The 21,893-nt window shown below is 36.4% G+C and overlaps 1 protein-coding gene across 1 annotated transcript in view; it reads right to left on the bottom strand.

The window, feature by feature from the left end:
- Positions 1 to 21,893, bottom strand: part of VPS13A (vacuolar protein sorting 13 homolog A) — a 110,835-nt gene that overhangs the window by 62,351 nt on the left and 26,591 nt on the right. Inside the window, exons 20-29 of the mRNA XM_064438677.1 lie at positions 21,617 to 21,753; positions 17,757 to 17,889; positions 16,862 to 16,979; positions 11,827 to 11,965; positions 7,682 to 7,766; positions 5,860 to 6,032; positions 4,138 to 4,294; positions 3,681 to 3,760; positions 3,365 to 3,424; positions 3,131 to 3,287 (exon numbers count right to left, since the gene is read on the bottom strand). Of these exons, the coding sequence (XP_064294747.1) occupies positions 3,131 to 3,287; positions 3,365 to 3,424; positions 3,681 to 3,760; positions 4,138 to 4,294; positions 5,860 to 6,032; positions 7,682 to 7,766; positions 11,827 to 11,965; positions 16,862 to 16,979; positions 17,757 to 17,889; positions 21,617 to 21,753 (1,239 nt within the window). The remainder of the gene's footprint in view (positions 1 to 3,130; positions 3,288 to 3,364; positions 3,425 to 3,680; positions 3,761 to 4,137; positions 4,295 to 5,859; positions 6,033 to 7,681; positions 7,767 to 11,826; positions 11,966 to 16,861; positions 16,980 to 17,756; positions 17,890 to 21,616; positions 21,754 to 21,893) is intronic.

Here is a 21,893-nt window from a genome sequence, read left to right as displayed (position 1 = left end):
AGTTACTCTTCCCTTATCTACCTATGCTTTAACCCCAACATAGAAGGCCACCAAATTTTTCAGACACAATTTGCCCTTATTGAAGCCATGTTGGCTGTCACTAATCACTTCCTTATTTTCCATGTGCATTACCATAGTTTCCAGGAGGATCTGCTCCATGACGTCCTACAAAAGATTTTCAGCTGTGTAAAGTGTAAATTGTTGCATGTTAATACATAAAGTAATTTAATCCTTTGCCTCCAAGAATTCTATAAGATAACAAACAATTCAGTGTTTGCCTGCATAGCAGAATGGTTCAAAGCCTGACAAGTGCTGAAACTTCCATTCACAGCTCTCAGTAAGCCACAGAACAGAACCCTTTAAATTCACAGACTGTCACAGATACACAAATGGTATTTCAGCTAGTGCCCAAGCATGTCCCTGTAAAACTGAAATCAAACAACCACCATGAATGAGAACAACCTCACACACACAAAATTTAAAAACACACTGAAATGGAAGAATTTTTTTTCACAGGGCAATTATTCCACCTTTCACTTCTCAGTTCTGTTATGCAATGAAGACCTACAACACATTTCAGTGAACGAGCTGAGGAACTAAACTTCCTAATCTGATAGAATAATATAAAAGTCATTAGCTGGAAGACAATGGCTGTGTGAAGTATTGATACTCTTCCCACATCTTATCCCAAATGATCTCTCATCATTCCTAAAGCAAATATTCTCTTTCATCTTCCTCCACCTTGCTCACAAAAACAGAGGCTACAAACCTTATTTCCTCTCCTTAAAAACCCGTTTGGCTCCAGACATGATAATTACCTTTCCTTTTAAAATGCTTAAAAAATTAACATAACTGATTTCATTTAAGTACCTACTAGAAACAAATACTCAAATCCCAAGAAGAGCTGTACACGCAAAAACTTGAATATTTTTTTTCCTAATACAGGTACCATTTCTGTCTCAAGTTCTTCTTCAAAAAATGGTCAGGCTACTGGTTCACAAACCTCCCATAACAAAATCATCAACCTTTAGCAACACTGTGAATTAATCACCAAATATGAGTACACACTGAATTTGCAAACACATTTCTATTTGGCAAAACAGAAATATATTTGTAAAGGAAGCACAGATTAAAGTTCTTACAAAAATATAATCAGACGTTGCAAATATGATACTTGGTGTTTAAAGATATCAAAGATACTGAAGTTTAACTCAAAATGCTTGTAAGAACTAACAGTGAATACAGACAGCCTCAGAAAGATCTCATTGGTGTACCAGCGGGTTGGCTAGGTCAGTCATATGGGGGAACTACTGAAAGCAGTAGTGCAGACCAAATATTACAATACTTAAACTAGAATCATCTTGAAAATTACCCTCTACCATGGTTTTTGTGTGTTTCTTTTTTGTTTTAACAACTAGCTGAACCCTCAGTGTTTTACGATTAACAGCAAGCAATGATTGCAGAGACCTCAGAGAAGTCCTTCTCAGAGCATAAATGAATGTCACTGTCATAATCCTGAGCATTTAATAGAAGCATTCATTTCAAAGCAGCTCCCAGACACAAGATCAAAAAAAACGGAAGCGATCTCTTTGTTTGCTCTTGCACAACATTACCAACAAATCAGACCTGCTGAATTCTCAGTCAGAGAATGAAAAAAACTGCATAGCAAGCAGGTTATTCACAAGAGATTGATGTTCCTCAAATATAAGGTAATAACTGTAAGGCAATCAAAAGTCTCAATTCATCCCAGGGAAAACAAAAAAAGACAAGTTATGGGGGGGTTTTGCATATACTTAGTTCCCTGAATACAAAGCAAAGGTATTCCTGACCAAATGTCAGAAAACTGCACAAGGAATGAGGTAAGATTAACCTTGTTAGAGCAGAATAAATCCTTCAGACCAATATTGTTGGATAACTGACTGGCCCTTACCCCCTTGAGGATGCAACAGTGCTAATGCTTTTGCAAGCCAAGGAAAGCTAGGAACACTAAATTTATACATAGAAACCAGATACCAGATACCTACAGAGTACTGGGTACCTTTGATAAACATGAGGAGGCTCACAGATTTTTCTCAAATTGCAGGAATTCATATACTACTTATCTGTCCCTAAAACCACAGTAATTGATATTAATGAATGCTATTACCAGCTTCTGATAACAAAAGGTTGAAAATGCTCAAGCCATCTTCCACCATGCAAGGACTTCCCATTTATTACACTTCAAGGTAAATCCAAATTCATATTGCAGTTCATAAACCCAGAGCATCAATTCCAACAAATTATCCCTACAAAATTGGTGCCAAAGAGAATTTAACCATTCAGCAAATCAATAGAACACTAGTAACCGAAACTGTCCCGGAGCTTATGAAATGCAGTAGTGTATATTTTGTACTAATGACTACAACCAATGTCTACACATCAATAAACTGCTAAATTAGTACCTATCTGCAGGTTTGAAACTTAAACCAACTAAAATATTTTGATATGGGAAGAAAGTAATTTCACTAGGGAGTTAGAGAAAAGCAGTAATTATGCTATTATTTGGAAAGCACAAAAGTGTCTAGAATATATTTAATACACTCATCGCAAAAAGTTTTCACCTGCATGCTAAGTTTTCTAGCCCATAAAGATTTTTATTTCCTTAGTTTTCTGCATAAATGCTGTAATGCAAAAATACTTTTCTCATTATATGGGAGAACACTGTTAGGAACATAAACACTGCCAGTTAACTACCATTCAGTGAGCATTATCATAACTAAGTGAATTTGAACACATATCTTCAAAAAACACACTTAGTACTTCTACCTCCAGAAATGTCAACAGCTGCAGCATTTACCTTCCCTCATTAATTAAATGTGTAGGCAAGTTATTCCTTACCTACACACTTTCAGCCAGGGAATATGAGTATACCCTTGCTGCTCCACAGTACTCTGATGATTAACATTCTTATTACCACTGAAATTAAAAAAGGCTGTGAAGTCGATAAGTAAGTATACCCTAAAAAAAATTTCTCATTTCAAAAGTCAGTGACAGACTTACAAAAATAGAAAATATGTCTGTTGTCTTCCTTGCTTAAATAAGGGAGGAGATAGGAATGAAGAGAGAGAAAGAAAAGAATACAGAAACTTACTTAATTTCTTAAGAACATCCTTCTTCTCCTCTATTTTTTCATGGACTGGTTCTTCTGCAATTTTAGTTTCTTGTTTGGGTAGAAGATTATTTAGATAGTTCATAGCATTCAGCAGAGTTTCAGTGTGCAAATGAATGTCTAGAGATGAAAAGTTCACCTAAAAGAACAAGTTACTTTTATCCAATGCACATCTCTTCCCACAATGAGAAAACAATGTTTAAAAAGATATTATACCTTTATTTTCTGTAGAACATTCTGATAGGCAGTTTTCAGTTCTGGTCCATTAATATCAGCCTATTCCACCAAAAGTGCACATAAAACAAGAAAATAAATCAAGAGAAGTTTGCAATGGTTCACTAGAGAGAATTTATTTCAAAACCACTACAACTTAAGATGTGCAAGTTAATCTGTTTAGGGAGCAGACAGACTTTGCACATGACATTCAATATGTTAATGAATAAATAAGGAAAAACCTTCAACAATTGCTCAATAATACTGTATTGTTTATGCTTGGCTTACAATTCAAAAGCAAAGTCTGCTCTTTTCTCACCTTTATGTACTCCAGAGTGAGAAGATCATCTTCTACATTATCCAAAGTAGTAATTATGTAAACCGGCTTGTCATTATCATCTTAAAAAAAACCCCAGAAAAATAAAAAAGATTATTTTTTTTTTAAGAAAAAGATTGACAAGTTTACTACAGCTCATTTAATCATCTATAGACTACAAACTAGGCCACTAGCTGTCACTACTATTTAATCACAAAACCTCTTCTGCAGACCTAAAATAGTTAGATGTCTCTATTAATCATCAGCACTAGAACATTCTTCCCAAAGCATTATTAAGAGAATGAGCTCCTGATTTACCTTCCCCCCACCCCCTCTAGTTTAGGAAGCAAATCTTCCTCAGCTGACAAAAGAAAAAAAAAAGGGAAAAAAATAGACTTTTTCAAGACAAATCCACAGTGTTATTTGTGAAAGGTTTTTTGATCAGACTATAAATACTTACCCATATACTCTGGGCACAGCAGACAAACTTCACGAAGGAAAGCATTTGCAGTCATGTCAAATGTTCTTAATTTAAGTTCAGTGCCTAAGCCTACAATATCAAGCTGCAGCACAGGTGTCTCAGTATCACCAGTAAGACGGCATAGTTTAATTAAGACCTAGAAAAACCACAAACAAAAACCACACAAAAAAAGGCAGGGGATTATCCTCTTAGTTTTTATATAGGATTATAATTTTACATACATTTTACTGGTTAATGTGTATTGATCATTGAACTTTTTTAAGCAATGCCCTGGAATAAATAAGCAGTTCAACGGGTAAAATTGCTAGAATATGGTTTGCTACTATTTTACAATAACATCAAACATCTACATATGTAATACCAAAGTTACAGTTACAAACTAATTTATTCTTAAAATCAACTCTATAAAGCATTTTGTAATATTCAACCCAGTCAGAACTAGATTTTCAGCCAGCATAGTTTACTGCTTTCACTGGAATTTCTTTGAACCCTCCTGGTAAGAGCTAGATTCCCAAGATGAATATCAGGTCACTGTCATAGCCATGATAGTCTAATGATAAAGGATTTCCTACTTTTCACCCATGCCAAACATGTTGTTAAATAAATACCTAGCTGATCTGTTGTTATCTGTCTTTCTCAACCAAAGCAAAACAAAGATATGTACTCTGCCTTTCCACATAATACCGTCTATAAATAGGGAAAAATCAAAACCAAACCACGTAAGTCATTTTAAACTATAAAGCCAACAAACAGAGAGGAGGTGATTCGATTCTTAATAGATTCTTGACTCCATTCTTTTCTTATAGATTGTAAGATAGTCTCCATTAGAGAATAATGTAAAATACAGCATCTGTCTTTAGACTAGTGGTTCTTAAACAAGGCCTTGTCATCACACAAAAAACAGTACATTTCAAATTTACTTGCTTATATACTTTCTGTAAGGTGTAGTTTGTAATAACACATGTTGCAAGCTAGTTATGATATGTTGATGCCATTCTGTAAGCCCCACCCTAATACTGAATTTGTAAAGGTAACTGAATCTGTATGGTTTATTTGTGAAGTTATACACTTAGTAGCAGCAATAACACTGTCATAGCCATGATGGTCTAATCATAAAGATAACGATAGCAAGAGACCATCTCCTTTACTAGACCAACTGATGCAGTTAGAAACAGTGTCCTGCATTCGGATAAAATCCCTTCCCTGCCACCCCCCACCCTGAGTCTGAAACAGCAAGAATAACACATAAAACACCTCATAGTGAACATGTTACAGATTTAGGTGTAAGGCCAACAGAGTCTGGGAAAAACTGGAGCATAAAAATAGGGTGCTTGTTAAAAGCAGTATCTGGAAAAAAAAGATGTCAAAAGCTACACCTTAAGACAGAACAAATACGTAACATCATTTTTGGTGACAGGTAGGTAAAGGAAGTTCAGCAATAAAATGAGTTGGGAAATAACTGGGTAAATCAAACCACTTCAGTGATGACAAGGATCCAGAAGCACAGTTGTAACTTGGAAAAAAACTACAGAATAGTTTCAGCAAGAAATGGGGAATCAATACTTCTGTAGGTATGGATTCATGAACACAACAAACAGGGAACAACAGGGAACAGTTACAGGTAAACAAACAGGGAAAAATTACTGTTCAGATGTGCTTCAGAGAATTAAAAAAAAAATAAAAAATAAAAAGTAACTTTACCTCAGCTACTTCAAACCTTAGCAAGAGTTCTGTCATATTTTTCAAAGATTCTTGTTTATGTAGTTTTTTTCGCCTTGTACTGCTAGCTCTCTTGAGGGAAGAAGATGGGGCTTCAAAAAATGGCATGTCTTCCACAGGACTGCTTAGAGCATCATAAAATTCTTCTTCTGATTCTAAGGATTAATTCACAACAACATTATGTATACACAGTTTAGACAGCCAACATGTTGCTGTACTATGACCTAGAATTTTTACATACATGTCTATAAAAACTTAAATATACAAGTATGGGAAGTTTACCTAGCTGATAATTAGCAACCAAAGTTTGTTTTTACAGTTGTCTCTGCTCCTGCCTCCACAACTTTTCACCACACCTACTCCTCCCTCTATCACATCATCATCAATCAGTTCTCTTCAATTAACTCCATCAGCATTCCCTATTGGCTGTGCAAATGACAGCACAAACCGTGCCTCATCTTGCCTTCAGTGTACTACTAGCTTAATAAGTCTTCTGCTGGTGACCATACAGAAGCCTTTGCCTCACTATCAGTGCCACTACTTTGGACCTCTCCCTGCTAAGGATCTCCCATTCCAGGAGAGACTCCTATGACTATCAAGTTTTTAATCCACCTGACAATATTACAGAAATATAACCAAGACAGATTGCAGCCATCTTATAAGGCTCTTTTCCTGCACCTAAAAACCATAAACAGTGAAGTTAAAGGTAACTGTGGAAGAAGTATCCTTCTGACAAAATTGAGCAAATGGCATCAAGAGGTATTTTCTAAAGCATAAAAGCACCCTTGAGTCTGTGGGGTGAAGACAAAGAAATAACATGAATTGCTTGAGAAGACTGTACAGCTGTACATATAAATTAAAAAACTGGCTTGATTAAATCTAAATTTAGTTAGTATTTTCTCAAATTAATTGTTGCCAGTGTTCGCTCTCATCTCACCCTAATTTTTAAGAGTTGAAAGATACCTTCTCTCTAACTTTGACACTTAAAGGAACTAATACAAAAAAAGATTAAGACGTACAGATACATATTTCTATACATACTGCACACACACTGAATTAAAGTGATAAAGTAGACACAAAAACTAACTTCGCTGATAATTTTGCTGGTGTTTGTAAACCACATATATCAATAACCTGAGAGAGGAGAAAAAGTATTGTTCTCTGTTTCTCCAGTTGATGTTTTGGCATGACAAAGGTGATTGACACTGAAATAATGTTGATATGTTTGATTATTTTTCAAGTATAGCTACTAGATGGAATGTTACAATCTAGCCAAGCTGTTTGAACAGTAAGGGGTAAACCTCCTGTAGAGGTTGAAATTATGTTTCTTTATAGCACAGTAGTTTCTAACAACCATGGTTTCCACATTTCGTAATTTAAACAAACCCAGCTAAGTAGGAGAGAAATCCTTCACCAGAGGAAAATGAAAACCATCATCAGAGGACTAAGTACATACTGAAGCAAAAAATCACATACATGCTACTTCAGATGCTCTGAAGAGATTCACAGTAACATATGTAACAACAGAAATCAAAAAACCCATCCTACCATTTTATTGCTTTGCCCTCAGAAAGGGAACAGCAAGAACAAGCATACAGAATTTTACTGCTACAAGAAAATATGCAAATATTCTGTACAGAGTGAATTATAATAAGCTGCACAAAATGTAACACTACTCAACCTTCAAGAACTTGAAACAAAGCCATAAACGATCACTTTCTCCATGAGAAACAAGTTAATTCAACAACTTAAAAACTTGACTTGACCTGTTTATTAAGTCAGACTTTAAAATAGATTCTATTACCTGACTCAGGAAATGAATGAAGATCCAAAACAGGAAACACACCTTGTGATAAATGTGGTGCTGAGAGCACAGGGGATATTGCAGCCTGAAACAGGAGATACCATAAATTTTTTTGCTTGAATTAATTAGTCATGCTATTGCATGCACATATGCTGCATTGAAGTTTTACATCTTAAGGCAATTGGTCTTATTTTAAGTGCAAATAATTACAGTTAGACTCTTACATTACTGAACATAAAAGCATGGGGAGAAATGAGGCCTTAAGCAGGTAGAGGCAGCAGGTACTGCACATTCGTCTAGCTACAGAGAGAGTAAATCAGGAAACATGGTAAAGAGGTTCAAACATCCAACTTCACAATCAAAAGATGGACAGAAACAGCACATCATATGAAAACTCAGGAAACACAAGACCTAGTCCTTCACAGAACTACAGTACAGCAACTTCAGAGAACAGTAAAAGACCAGCTGATCCTTACAAAAGTCACGATACTAGTGGCAGATGGGGGGGGGGGGGGGGGGGAAAGAAAGAGTTAGAGAAAAAAGACAACAGATAGTGCAGATATAACTGTTTTTAAATTTCATAGAATCATTTAGGTTGGAAGAGACCCTTAAGATCATCAAGTCCAACTGTTAAGTTATCACTGCCGGGTCCACCGCTAGACCATATCCCTAGGCACCGCATCTACACAACTTCTAAATACCTCGAGGGATGGTGACTCCACCACCTCCCTGGGGAGCCTGTTCCAATGCTTGACAATGCTTTTGGTGAAGAAATTTTTCCTGATATTGAATATAAACCTCCCTGGCGCAATTTGAGGCAGCTTCCTCTTGTTCTACTGCTAGCTACCTGGGCAAAGAGACTGGTCAACATGCACCTCGCTACCCTTCAGGTAGCTGTAGAGAGCAGTAAGGTCTCCCCCTCAGCCTCCTCTTCTCCAGACTAAACAACCCCAGCTCCTTCAGCTGCTCCTCATCAGATTTATGCTCTAGACCCTTCACCAGCTTCATTGCTTTTCTTCGGACACACTCCAGCATCTCAATGTCTTTCTTGTAGTGAAGGGCCCAGAGATGCAGCCTCACCTCTGAAGTGCCGAGTACAGGGGCACGATCACTTCCATAGTCCTGCTGGCCACACTATTCCTGATACAAGCCAGGATGCAGTTGGCCTTCTTGGCCACCTGGGCACACTGCTGGCTCGTGTTCAGCTGGCTGTCAACCAACACTGAGTTCCTTTCCCATTGAGCAGCTTTCCAACCGCTCTTCCCTAAACCTATAGTGTTGCATGGGGTTGTTGTGACCCAAGTGCTGGACCCAGAACTTACCTTGCTGAATCTCATTTCTTCATGTATCTGGGAAAAACAGATGCTAGCAGAGCATTTAATTGTGAGATGCAGTTAGGTACAACCCAGAAGTAACTGAAAACATGTGAAATGTCACTGTTTTGCCACTAGAGTGGACAAAAGGACAAGAATCCTCACTCCATGTGGTATCATATATGACAGAATTAAATTCTCTTAGTGAAGGTAACCAAATGGTATTATTCACCAAAGCCAGATTCCCCATCAAGGCTCAGAAAGTAGTCTCAGTAGACTACAAAGTCGTGAGTTTGTACAGAATCCTCTTCTACATGTTCCACATTCATATTTAGTATACATGTGCCTTGTACAGACTACTAAAGTAAGGAGAGACATGTGCGTTGTCTGTGTGCCCATTCTTCCTGAGTGCCTTCGTCTTTGGACTGCACAGACAAAAGCAGTTCTCCCCAACCCCTCCTTACTGCTACTTTCAAAGCCCAGTCTCAGACAATTACTCAATAATTCACAGTATCTTACATAAATCTAAGTATTATGGCAACAAAGAAACATTCACCCTTGAACACTGTTTCCAAGACTCCATTTTTCATCTCGCTCTTCACATCTCAACAGTCTCTCTTCTCAGTCTCCAGCCTATGTAATTTGGCCTTATTGAATACAACCGTGCCCTTGATGGATACCTCAAGTCTCTAAGAGGCTTGTAACTTTCAGTTACATTCTAGCATCTCATTTCTAACACTTTCACATTCTAAGACGACAAGGAGAAGAAACTATGATACTTGACTTTACAGTTCCAAATAATGAGAAGTATAGCCTTCCACACTGAAATGGACAGTCTACTTGTACTAAAATACAAGAAAGTGCAGGGTGCAAAAACCTAGAAAGCCCTGTTCTGCAGAGTCTTCTGTTTTCACAGCCCAAGAACAATTCCACCACTAACACAAAACAAAGAACAAAGTTCACATGCGGAGCTCTGAAAAAGGATTTCACATCCTTTTCATTTCAGAAGTGATGTGATGGCCACAAAGCTCAGAAGAATATCAGATCAAGGATGAGAGCATGGGAGTATACCTGCTACCACCAAAGCAGCAAACCCACTCAAATTAACTGAAATTAACACCAGCAATTAGAGTCTGTCAAGCTCTGCAGTAGACGGAAGCTTAAGCAGACAGGTTTAACCATAGGTCTTAATATGGATGCTACACATAATGCAAATACATTCAACACTGGCTGAGTAGTCTTTCCTCACCTCATCCTGTACACCACAAGTAATGTACAGGTAACTAAGAATATCAAAGTCACTTAAAATATTTTAAATGTAATAATTGAATTCTGTAATTAAACTCAACTATAGGCAATGTTAAAAAGTACAAGAAAATGATGTTACATATGCACATTTTATTTATGTAAAACCAACTCCATCACTTATCCTTCAAGAAAGTTTGTCTGTGATTAGTTGCACAAAACAACAGGGCAGCTTTTGGCTGGGGATGCTATTAGTCTATGAAGAGTGAATGAGCAGGTCAGAACTATCTAGAATTTTGATGTCACCACCAAAAAGACTGCAGGAACTACGTGTTGGAGAGAAATAATCTTCACTCTATATATACTCTCAATAGGTATGCATGTCTAGTCATGTGCATTTACAGTTACTGAATGTTAGCTAACACAACCCCCAGAAAGCACCAAAACTGCAGCACCTGCCATCAAGAACAGGGCAGAATAATTTGTGTAAAGATGGGAAGATAATTACTAAGTAATCTTAAAAAAAAAAAAAAAAAAAACAACAACCCTACCAAAAACATGAAGACGACCATTATTCCTTTAGAATCAAGTACACAAAAGGTTAAGTAACAGGTAATTAGAAGTATTTACAAATTTTAGAAAAAACACAGATAGCCCAATTTGGTCTTTGACCTTGAGATTTCACATATGTTCAAATTATAGAACAGCTTTAAAGATATATAAAACATAGCCAGATCACACAGACTAGAGTGACATTAAAAATTAGCAATTCGGAGTTCATTTGCTAGTTTTGTTAAAAACAGCTCCTACGAAGAGGTAAGACATACTTTTCAAGAATAATAAGAAGAAAGTGCCAATCCTCTGTCTTGAAGAAAGCATAAAACAGTAACCCAAACCATGCTCACTAAGGAAAGGGGGTGAGGAAGCAGGGAGAGAACTCACTCCATACTCCTAAACCTTAGAAATGCAAAGGAGAACTGCCACCCACTCAGGTATGTTTTATAACTGAATAAAGAAAAGCTGGGAAAAGCAGTGAAGCCAGCTGAAATGAAGCTGCCCTTTAGCCAGGCAGGCACTGCTTAGCCAACATTAGCCACAGATAGCGCATACTATTTATTTTGGTTTTGAAAGTTAAACTTATGTCTAAGATCCGCATAATACTTCAACTTTTAAAATGCCACAGTTTCAAGCTTTTCTTCATTTAAGAGCAAAACAGCTGAACACAAACTCTGCAGCACTCTGATACATGTGTATATTTGAACGCAGAATTAAACTAATCTGCAAAAGTGATTGATTGTTAATAGAGATTAATATGAACTACAAAGTAATTCCCAGGGTAGTAAAAGTTTGGATTTTTATTTTAAATTCAACCACTGGACAACTATTTCATAATTCTTGGCTATAGATCACAATTAACTACATAACAAGCAACATTTCTATAGCTTTAGAGAATTAGCTAAGTTTTTCAAGAGGTTCTAAGTAAATGCTTGTTCTCCACTTTCTTGTGGTCTTTTCAAAACTGCAAAGCTAATATCAAGAAAGTATTTTTTTCATTATTATTAATGAAATATTTTTTCAAAACATTACCTCAGTTACTTTTGGAGCAGAACTGGTATCAGTAGCACTTTCTGGCTTAGGAATGCTATCAATTAGCTCCAAGATACTTCTCAGCTTCTGGTCTGATATTTGGATAGAAAGCAAAGGCAGCTGTCCAGACAGTTTGAACCTGTTTTGTAAACAATCAAAATTATGTTAAAACTATTTCATTCAAACTTTAAATTTATTTTCTTCTGAAAAACATACAAGTCTTCCTGGTCAGAAAATCACTCATCTAACCATTGCATGCAAGTGTGTGTGTTTGTGTGTGTGTGTTCATGTATGTATGTAGTAGTATAACAGTATGTATATGCAAATATATATGTAACTTCTGTTGCACACAGAAGAGTTACTTAACCAGCAAATACTTAGTTATTAATTTATATTTCCATCTGATACAACGTCTTGCACATCAGCATCAGGACTGCAAATAATACTAATAACCACGACTGGTTTGGCTACATAGAGCATATTTTCCTCACAATTAGAAGTTTTCCCTCTTGGCTGTGTATTTAATTACTTGTAATAAATCACATAAGTCAGCCTTTACACAGTATTTTACAGAAGAAAAGGTGGAGGTTTTTTTTGCATGAGAATCTTTACAGCACAGAACTTCAAGCAAAGTATACAAAATACTTCCCAGAAGTTATGTATATTTAAGCTGACTCTAGCAGTAGTCTATATATTTAACAAAGGAATAAATGGCATAGTTATAAAGAACATAAAAGAACAAAATAACAGTCTTTAAAAATGAAAGCAGTAAAACATATTTTAAGCCTGCTTGAATAGGCTGTGGCCAAAAAGAAACAGAATCACTTCAACGTAGACGCTGACTTTTTAAAGACCTAAACCACATCCCAGTTTCTCACAGAAGCGAACAGAAGTAAACTAGATATTGTAATAAAAGCTATAACAGAAAAAGAGATCTGTTCAGTAAGTCAAATTTCTCCAATACACAGCAGCAGACTTAACACATGGGGTATAGGGAACAGGACCTTCTATTTCCTCCCAGTTTTACTGTGGTTAACTCACAGCTCAGTCTTCAAAGGAACATAAAATACAACACATTGGAGAAGGTGTGAGGACAACAACCCCAAAATTTTCAATCACCCTCACCTAACTTTGAGAGTAACTGGAAAAACAGCTCCTCATACCTGTGCAAGGCAAGCACAAAGTTGTACATGTTAAACTGTGTAAGCACCTAATTTTCTACAGTTTATGTATTTCTTCACATCTTTAAATTCTTAAGGAACTAATTCTCAATTGCTTTTGACTTTTATTCTTAATTCCATTTCTGTCAGAGAGGAATTTAGACTTTTTCCTCCCCTTTTTTCTTCTCTTATTTTAATGGAGAGGGGCAGGGTAGAAGCATAGCTGCAATTTCTGAAAGGGCCTGTCCATTCCCTGCTGGAATGCTCCAGTAATCTAGGATTTTTGATCAATCTAGTCATTTTTGATGAATGTTTGTACAACGGACAGTCCATGCAGTTACATGAAAGGTACTTAGCAGATGCAAGAGAGGTAACTGCAAATAATCCCAGGCTCACTACACTGCCCTATTAACAAAAGCTTTTAAGGTTCAGAAAACAACTGGAAGTGGAATACAAATATTTCCTCTTTGTAGAGACTGAGGCATGGAGGAGCTAAGTACTTCAATTGATGAGGAAATCTGTGCAGCGACTTCTTCCAAGTTTGGACTGGTTATATTTAGAGAGAATGACATGTTAAGGATGCCATTCTCAAAGCTGCAAATAAGTACATTCATTCAAATTGGTGGTGTTGTGGGTTTTTTTAATTAATGCTATTATATGGAAAGATGCTCATAATACTGGTATCCTGATAGTGCCTTCATGCACCTTCAAAAACCAGATGACAGATGCCTAGACGCCTCCTTCAGAAAATGGGGGAGTCATATCACAGAATAAAATAAACATTTAAAAAAAAAAAAATCTTACACAGGTTAGAAAATTACAGAATCATATGGGTGCTTCCAAATGTGAAGTGATAAAAACTACAAGGAGCACTGCATCCTAATTGCAGAAATGAAAGGCAGGCAGATATTCAGATCCAACCACAGGGCTAAAGCCTATTTTAAGGGTTAGTAAACATGAGCAGATGAAAATACAAGTTAACAATAAAAGGCTCTTGATACAGTGATCTTCAACAAATTAAAGTTACATAAATTTGTATTCTCTTCAAGACAGCAATATAGAAATTTGCCTTCCTAAACAAAGCCAGCACAAAGTCCTGGTGAATTCATTATTGTTTTTGAACAACAAAATAACAAAAGAATTCAACTGGATTCAATGGTCACCCAAGGAAATACAAACATAAAGAATACAAAAAAAACCAAAAACCGAGATGCACTATCACCTGCTTTTTAGAAAACTTGAAGTAAAATACGTGCCCTCCAAACTAAGGGACTCATTCATAAAGTTCTACTACAGTAAACAAAGCAATTTTGGTACTAGTTTCTGCTGTAGAACAAACATTTTTCTACTCGCCTTTCTCAATAGAACTATTTTTGATAAAGCATAGTTCCAAACTTTAATGAAAAAAAGCTCAGGAAAAAAAATAATGCTGGCTTTATATGCTAGTATACTTATAAAAAAATGGAATATAAAGGAATAGCTACATGTATACTAAAAATACATTCATATATGCGTAACTGATGTGAGCAATACTGACGCTTAATACCATATTTAACTGTAATAATAAAAATCTACAGTTTAGGGGAATTTTGCTGACACAAAAGATATCAGTTGATTTTTATCATCTGTTTGTGATGTCATCTAAAGATCACATGGGCCTAAATATTTATATGTAAACACTCATTAACTGACCATTCTTAAAAGCAAAAAGAGATTTTGCAGCGATAATGAGAGATTTGCCATTTGAAGCGACATTGATACTGATAATATTGATGGGTTTGAGTAATCAAAGCTAGACACCTACAGAAAATAAAACATTTGTAGTTTTATTTTGGGAGATATATAACTAAATGTAAAAATTTATAAATTGATTATACAGTCCTAACCGCATATCTACTATAGGGAAGTTCGTTATTTTTAGACTTGTGAATTTTAAAGAGCTCAAAGAATGAAGGAAGAGCAGCAAGCCCTTAAAGAAAAGGTCAAAACTCCACCATCAGGTAAAAAGCTGCTGCACCAGTCATCTCAAGACTGGCAGATGACTCCCAGAGCATTATAATACCATCTACAGAATACACGCTGGAAGCATTTGGAGACTGAACCAGATACAAAATTAATGAGTTCATTTGTTATTGAGTCATGGTATCAACAGGCTATATATGAAATGGTTGCTTGCTTTTGGTGCAGGTTAAAGTACTAGTTATGATTAGTAACTCACTGTGGCTGTGATCAGTAACTCACTATGCTCATCTAGCACCAAACTGCTGTGCCTGGCATTCCTAAAAGCTGTAGACAGTGCAGGCACTCTGAAAGACGCTGCAGCTGATCTCCAAGAAACATTACTGTCTCAGTGGAAGAAAAACTTGCCCATTTCTAGACACAGGTATAAACTATTTATTAACAAGTAAGTGACTGTAGGAGAGTTTGGAACACAGAAATAAAACCCATTAGGGAAAAATTTCCCAGATTCAGCCTAGACACATAACTGCCAAAAGGAGAACTACACCTGGTAGCCAAGGCAGTTAGACAGGTAGAGAGGCTGCAGACAATACTGCAACAGGCATTCTCATTAACAGTAGATACTCCTTAGTCCAGGTTGCACTAACATAACTTGGAGAGATGTCTATTACAAACCTACATTAAAATGACATTCTGCTATATGACCATAGAAATGTAATCACACTTTCCCTCCGTGGACTTTCCAACATAAAAAGTCAAGACTCCTGTGAGCTGTATTTCTCTTATCTCACCTTCTCCATCAAACAGAGAAAAAGGAAGGAGGGAAAGAGTAAGATGCTTTGTGAAGTGAAGCATCAAAATTCAGAATCTGGCCTCCCAGTTTTCCAGAAGATGGCACCATTATACCACGCAATCATTGATCTGCATTCACTCTGGTGAATGAACTGGTGAGGCGCATTGTCTTTTGGGGTTTTTTTCCTGAGTTAGCAAATCCTAGTTTCTTCGTAATTCTTTTAGTTCATAAAGTGCCTCTTGATTTTGCTGATTGCGCTACAGTTTTTTGCAATAGCCTAGGTCTATTTTTATGACATTAATTTTCTGAAGTGCCTAGCTAAAATCTGAATTTCCAACAGTGTTAAGAATGAAATAAGCATATGCTAGCTTTTTGTAGCTTAAGAATATGATTCTTATTAATGTCTTAATAAACCAAATTACCTCGTAATGCGTTAATGGGCTAGTTTTCAAGTACTTCAAAACTGATCAGATCTTTTAGGTAGTAGTGTCCTTACCAGACACTAGTGAAGATGCACTTTCCAAAATACCTGCAAAGTTAATCTTTGCCACTTTGACTCACTGATCTTTAACATCATAATTTCATCATTAATAGTTACATACATTTTCTTCTGATTGAGTACAATTCCATAACCAATTGGGTTTTTGCTAAATAAGCCTAAGTGCAAACCCAATGCATCAAGAGCAGCTGTTTGCCTGAGAAGCAATCTCTAGCAGATAAGCAGACAAAATGAATAAGCTAAGTAAAAGAGAGGGAGTATGTCAGCACATTACTTTTCAGAGTATTTTTGTGATGTTTGAAAACGAGGCTCTGCAAGTTCAGATCTTTTGCTCCTCATTATTTCCAATGAAAACTGAAATGTAGCTATTAGAAAGACCTAATTAGAATAGGTATTAATAACTGTAATAAAAATCTTCAAATATGTTATACCTACTTATTTTGGAACAATACAACATTCTATCACCTCTTCAATATCTGGCAACTTGGGTATATTCTCTGTTTTTCTTGATGAAGGTATCTTCCAAGATTCACAAGCATGTAGCACAAGTATTTTTTTTTCTTTTTTACCCCTAAAAAAAGTAATTTACCATAAATTTCAAAACAGGAAGAAAAACCCACATACTTGGGCATTCTTGCATCTGTAACAACCATAGCCCTGCTAAATTCCACTTTTACATCCAAGGGCTGCAAGATATGTTGAGACGAATATTTCAGCTTCCGAGCCTCTTGCCAGTTCTCATCTAGAAGAACAAAGAAAATCTTTGCTTTAAAAACTGAAATAGATTCCTTCTCATTACACTTACCACAGAATTAAAGTATCTGATCTTAGTTTATACCCTTAAAAACTCAGATGGCAGTATCTTTTACAACTCTATCAACATGTATATAATACAAGATCTGAACTTCAGACATACAAGACTACTTAATTTCTACCGTTCACATCTAACCAGCTGCCCCATCTCCATTCTGCAGACTTCTAACATGCATGGTACTGGGAGTATAGGCTCTGGATTCCCCTCCAAAACCAGAGGATTAAGAATTAAATGCTTAAGACTTCTCTGATTCCAAGTCCCTCTATATTGTTAGTTCCCAAACTATTAGTAGAAGTTTCCTTCAATAAGGGATTCTGATCCTTTCTTTACCCTCACAAAATGATCACACCTAGAGCTGCTCAAGGATTCTGCTTTAAATTTGGGAAGGAGGAAAAGGCATTGAAGGAAAAGACCATAAATAACTTAATTACACTCATATTTATTATGCAACAAATCAAATTACATGTTTTCAAAAATAAGGGATTTATTTTAAGTTTGTTTATTTAGCAAAAGATAAAGTTGAATCTAAGGCCTGAAGGTATGTTTTCGAAATTAATAACATGTTTCTAGGACAGAGTTTAGAACATAAGTTTAAAGAAGTACGTTCCAAAGATTCTCCACTGCTTCAGTTAAAAATGTAAAACCACATCAACCACCAAAATATTTTTACTCATATAGAGAAAGATTACTTTCATGAGTACTTACCATGTTTGCTGTACAGTAACTGTATACTGCTGAGCTGGATATCAAAACTGTCATAAGCTCTTGACATTATATCTTCAATAGTGCTTTGTCCTACTTTGAGCTTTGATAAATCAGAACGACTTTTGCTTTTCATCTTAAGAACAGACACAAAAAAGCATAAAATCAATTTTTTAAAATATTCAAAGCACTAACTCTACAACTACTTGATCCTAGCATGACAAAACATTAAATTTAAGTCCTCATTGTAAGGGCACTGAGTCTTACAAATATCACAGCAGAGGAGACATCTAAAATTAGTAGCCTCTATCAAAATAAAAAATATAAATGGAGAGTATTAAACTCCCTTTCTTCTTCAAGGAAAGAAACAAAATAAAAAGTGAATTAAAATCTATGAAGTTTTATACCATATATTTTGTATAGAAACATTTCCTTTAATAAGTGACCCATACCCCAAAGTATAAAGTCTCAAACCCTGTGTAATCAGTAGAACAACTGTTTGGGTTTTGTATATATAAAAATATTACTGCATTAATCACCTCAGAAACATGAAATTTATTTTTGAATCCTGTTGAATTTAGTTGTGGTATTACCTTGTTACAAGTCAAAGTTAGTCAAAGAGAGGAAAAGGGGGTTTGGACTATTGATCATCAATGTTCAGTGTCATTGCTTTAACATCAGTCAATATCCCGTTGACTCAGCAGAGAGGGCTCATACAAATGTGAAATGTGGTATCCCAAAGCTATTCAACTCTGAAGAAATGTGGCTGTCCTCATACTTAAATGTCTAATAATTTTGGATCCATATCTGGTTTTGTCACTCAGATAATACTCAAGATCAGGATCATAACTGTGGAATAGGTTTAAATACTATTGTCTTTTAGTATTTCTTTTATCAGCATTTCTTTCTCCAATGCTACTGAATTATGACTATTTTTAGATTTAAAATAACTTGCAGATTGAAAATTCAGAATTACGAAACTAATATTGCCTGTGCAAACTTAATTAAGTCCCCTTATGTATTCACATTGACATACAGTTTTCATTTTAGATGCCATTTTACCCCTTGGGGCTTGACCTTATCCAGTACATAACTGAGGGAAAGACTATTTGTTTTGTATTAAACATAATCATCCAACAAATTACCTACACCTCACTTAAGCACGTCACCCAAAGTGAATACAGATTTATTAATCATATCCTGAGAGGCATGTAACTTTTCTCTTTTTGTATTGCCTAACTCCTTCATCTTGCTTTCTAATTTCTGTTAAAGGACAGGAATCAATCTGTCACATTCACTATGAAAATTACTCACCCATTTCAGAATAAAAAAAAAAAAAAAAAACAGCTTATGGACACATTTACTAGAGTGTGATTTTGAAACATACTCTTCCATGTACTATTCTGACAGTAATTTCCTATGGGTGGAGTAAAGGAGGTGGGCTGTTCTAAAGCACACCACCATTAGATCTAGGAGGCTGTCTCAAGCACCCAACTGATTGATTGATTACTGAACTCTACAAAGTGCCTACAAATCACCAGCATTCAGAAGAGCTGGCAGAATTATTAGTCACCAAAATAAGTGATCTGACTGTAAATCCAAATTATTTTTGGTATGTACACAACAATGTTTTTCACTAATTCCACCCTCTGAAGCACTTGAAATATTCTTTTTCAACAAGGCCAAGTGCAAGGTCCTGCACCTGGGTTGGGGCAACCACTGGTATCAATACAGGCTGGGGGACTGTCCTGGTTTTGGCTGAGATAGCATTAGTTTTCTTCACAGTAGTTAGCATGGGGCTATGTTTTGTATTTGTGCTAAAAGGAATGTTGATAATGCAGAGATGTTTTAGTTGTTGCTAAGTAGTGCTTACACTAGTCAAGGATTTTTTCAGCTTCCCATGCTCTGCCAGGGGCACAAGAAGCCAGGAGTGGAGGCGACATGGCCAGGACAGCTGACCTCCAACTGACCAAAGGGATATCTCACACCATATGACACCATGCTCAGCATATAAGGCTGGGGGAAGAAGGAAGCGGGGGGATGTATGCAGTTATGGTGTTTGTCTTGCCAAGTAATTGTTACGCGTGATGGAGCCCTGCATTTCTGGAGATGGCTGAACACCTGCCTGCCCATGCAAAGCAGTGAAGAAACTTCTTTTGCTTTGCTTGCATGCATGGCTTTTGCTTTACCTATTAAACTGTCATTCTTACCAACCCATGAGTTTTCTCACCTTTACCCTTCTGATTCTCTCCTCAACCCCAGCAGCAGGGGGAGTGAGGGAGCAGCTGGGTGGTGCTTAGTTGCCAGCTGGGGTTAAATCATGACAGGGATAAAGGGAGTGAGAGCAACCCTGCAAAGGAGGACTTGAGGGTACTGGTGAATAAAAAGCTGGACATGAGCCAACAATGTCCACTTGCAGCCCAGAAGGCCAACCATATCCTAGGCTGCATCAAAAGAAGTGAGGCCAGCAGGTTGAGGGAGGTGATTCTGCCCTTCTACTCCACTCTGGTGAGACTCCACCTGGAGTACTGTGTTCAGCTCTGGGGTTCTCAGCATAAGAAGAACATGGACCTGTTGGATTAAGTCCAAAGGAGGGCCACAAAAATGATCTGAGGGCTGCAACACCTCTCTGTGCGGACAGGCTGAGAGGTGGGGTTGTTCAGCCTGGAGAAGAGAAGGCTGCAGGGAGACCTTGTTGAAGCCTTTCAATACTTAAAGGGGGCTTATAAGACAGCTGGGGGCAGACTTTTTAGCAGGGTCTGTTATGATAGGACAAGGGGTTATGGTCTTCGGGTTTAAACTGAAAGAAGGTAGATTCAGACTTGATAAGGAAACAATTTTTTTACAATGTGGGTGGTGAAACACTGGCACAGGTTGCCCAGAGAGGTGGTAGATGCCCCATCCCTGGAAACATTCAAGGTCAGGTTGGACAGGGCTCTGAGCAACCTGATCTAGTTGAAGCTGTCCCTGCTCACTGCAGGGGGGTTGGATTAGATGACCTCTAGAGGTCCCCTTCCAACCCACACCATTCTATGATTCTATGATTCTAACTGAAACCTACAAGCTCAGAAAGTCAGTTTATGGCAGAGAAAACTTACTTGAAGTAAGAAAACTTACTTCACTTTAGCAAGATTTTAAGCATTGAAACAAATAGTTTTGGGAAAAAAAAAGATAAGGCAATCTAAACAGTAAATGGCAGAATCATTCTTATCCAGGGTACAAGTTAAAAAACAAGATTAAATTGCCCGTATACATGTAAGATCATTCATCCTGGAAGAATTCAAGTTCACCAACGAGTAAGAAGATTGCTAATCTGTAGAAACAGCCTCTTCTACAATTATAGTACTAAATAATAATTTAAAAAGCATCATTAAACTACTTTGACTTTTCCCTTGCATGAAGTCTCTCAAACCTATGTCTAATTTTATTCAAGTTATTTTATAAATTGCCAATACATTTACTTTTCTCATATTGAAGTAAACTGTGTGACAAAAAAGTAATTGATAACAAGAAAAATAGTAATATTAAAAATAAGACAACCATTTAATCATGTAAATAAAAAGTTTGCTATTTTATATTCTAAGGGAAAAAAATTTAAAACATTTTCCACATAACAGTTCAAAGCATCAACAGTGGTTTCATTCCAGGGCAAAATTTTCTAACAATTCTTGTGGGTTGAAAGAATCTACTGAGAAGAGTTCAATAATTTCTGCCTTGATTGCGAAGCAGTTTAAAATAAATATATAAACTGCAAGAGGGGCTTTTACTTACCAAGTACCACAAAATACAAATTAAAAAACTGGAAATCACATTAAAACCGAACTACCAGTTTCAGTAAGTTACTTCATTAAGTAAATACATACCTTAAGACTACCAAGATCTAGAAGTAGTAAATTTGATGTACGGTCATAGAATCCATTTTGTGGAACAATGATGTATGAAGCCATGAGGTTAATTTTGAGGTCAAGAACTTTCTGGGTTTCAATTACATACAACAAACCTGAAAAACAGTATAATTACTAAATATAAACAAAGTAATCCATACAGAAGCTATGGAATTAAAAGAAGGTATAAAAAGAAATTCAAGTCTATCTTTAAATAAGTTGTGAGTGCTAGATAGCTGAGTTTAATTGCAGGTAC

The sequence above is a fragment of the Phalacrocorax carbo genome, chromosome Z (assembly GCF_963921805.1).
Source record: "Phalacrocorax carbo chromosome Z, bPhaCar2.1, whole genome shotgun sequence".
In the NCBI taxonomy this organism is placed as follows: domain Eukaryota; kingdom Metazoa; phylum Chordata; class Aves; order Suliformes; family Phalacrocoracidae; genus Phalacrocorax; species Phalacrocorax carbo.
The sequence above is the reverse complement of the archived record's forward strand: the minus strand, read 5'-3'. Positions and strand labels throughout refer to the sequence as shown.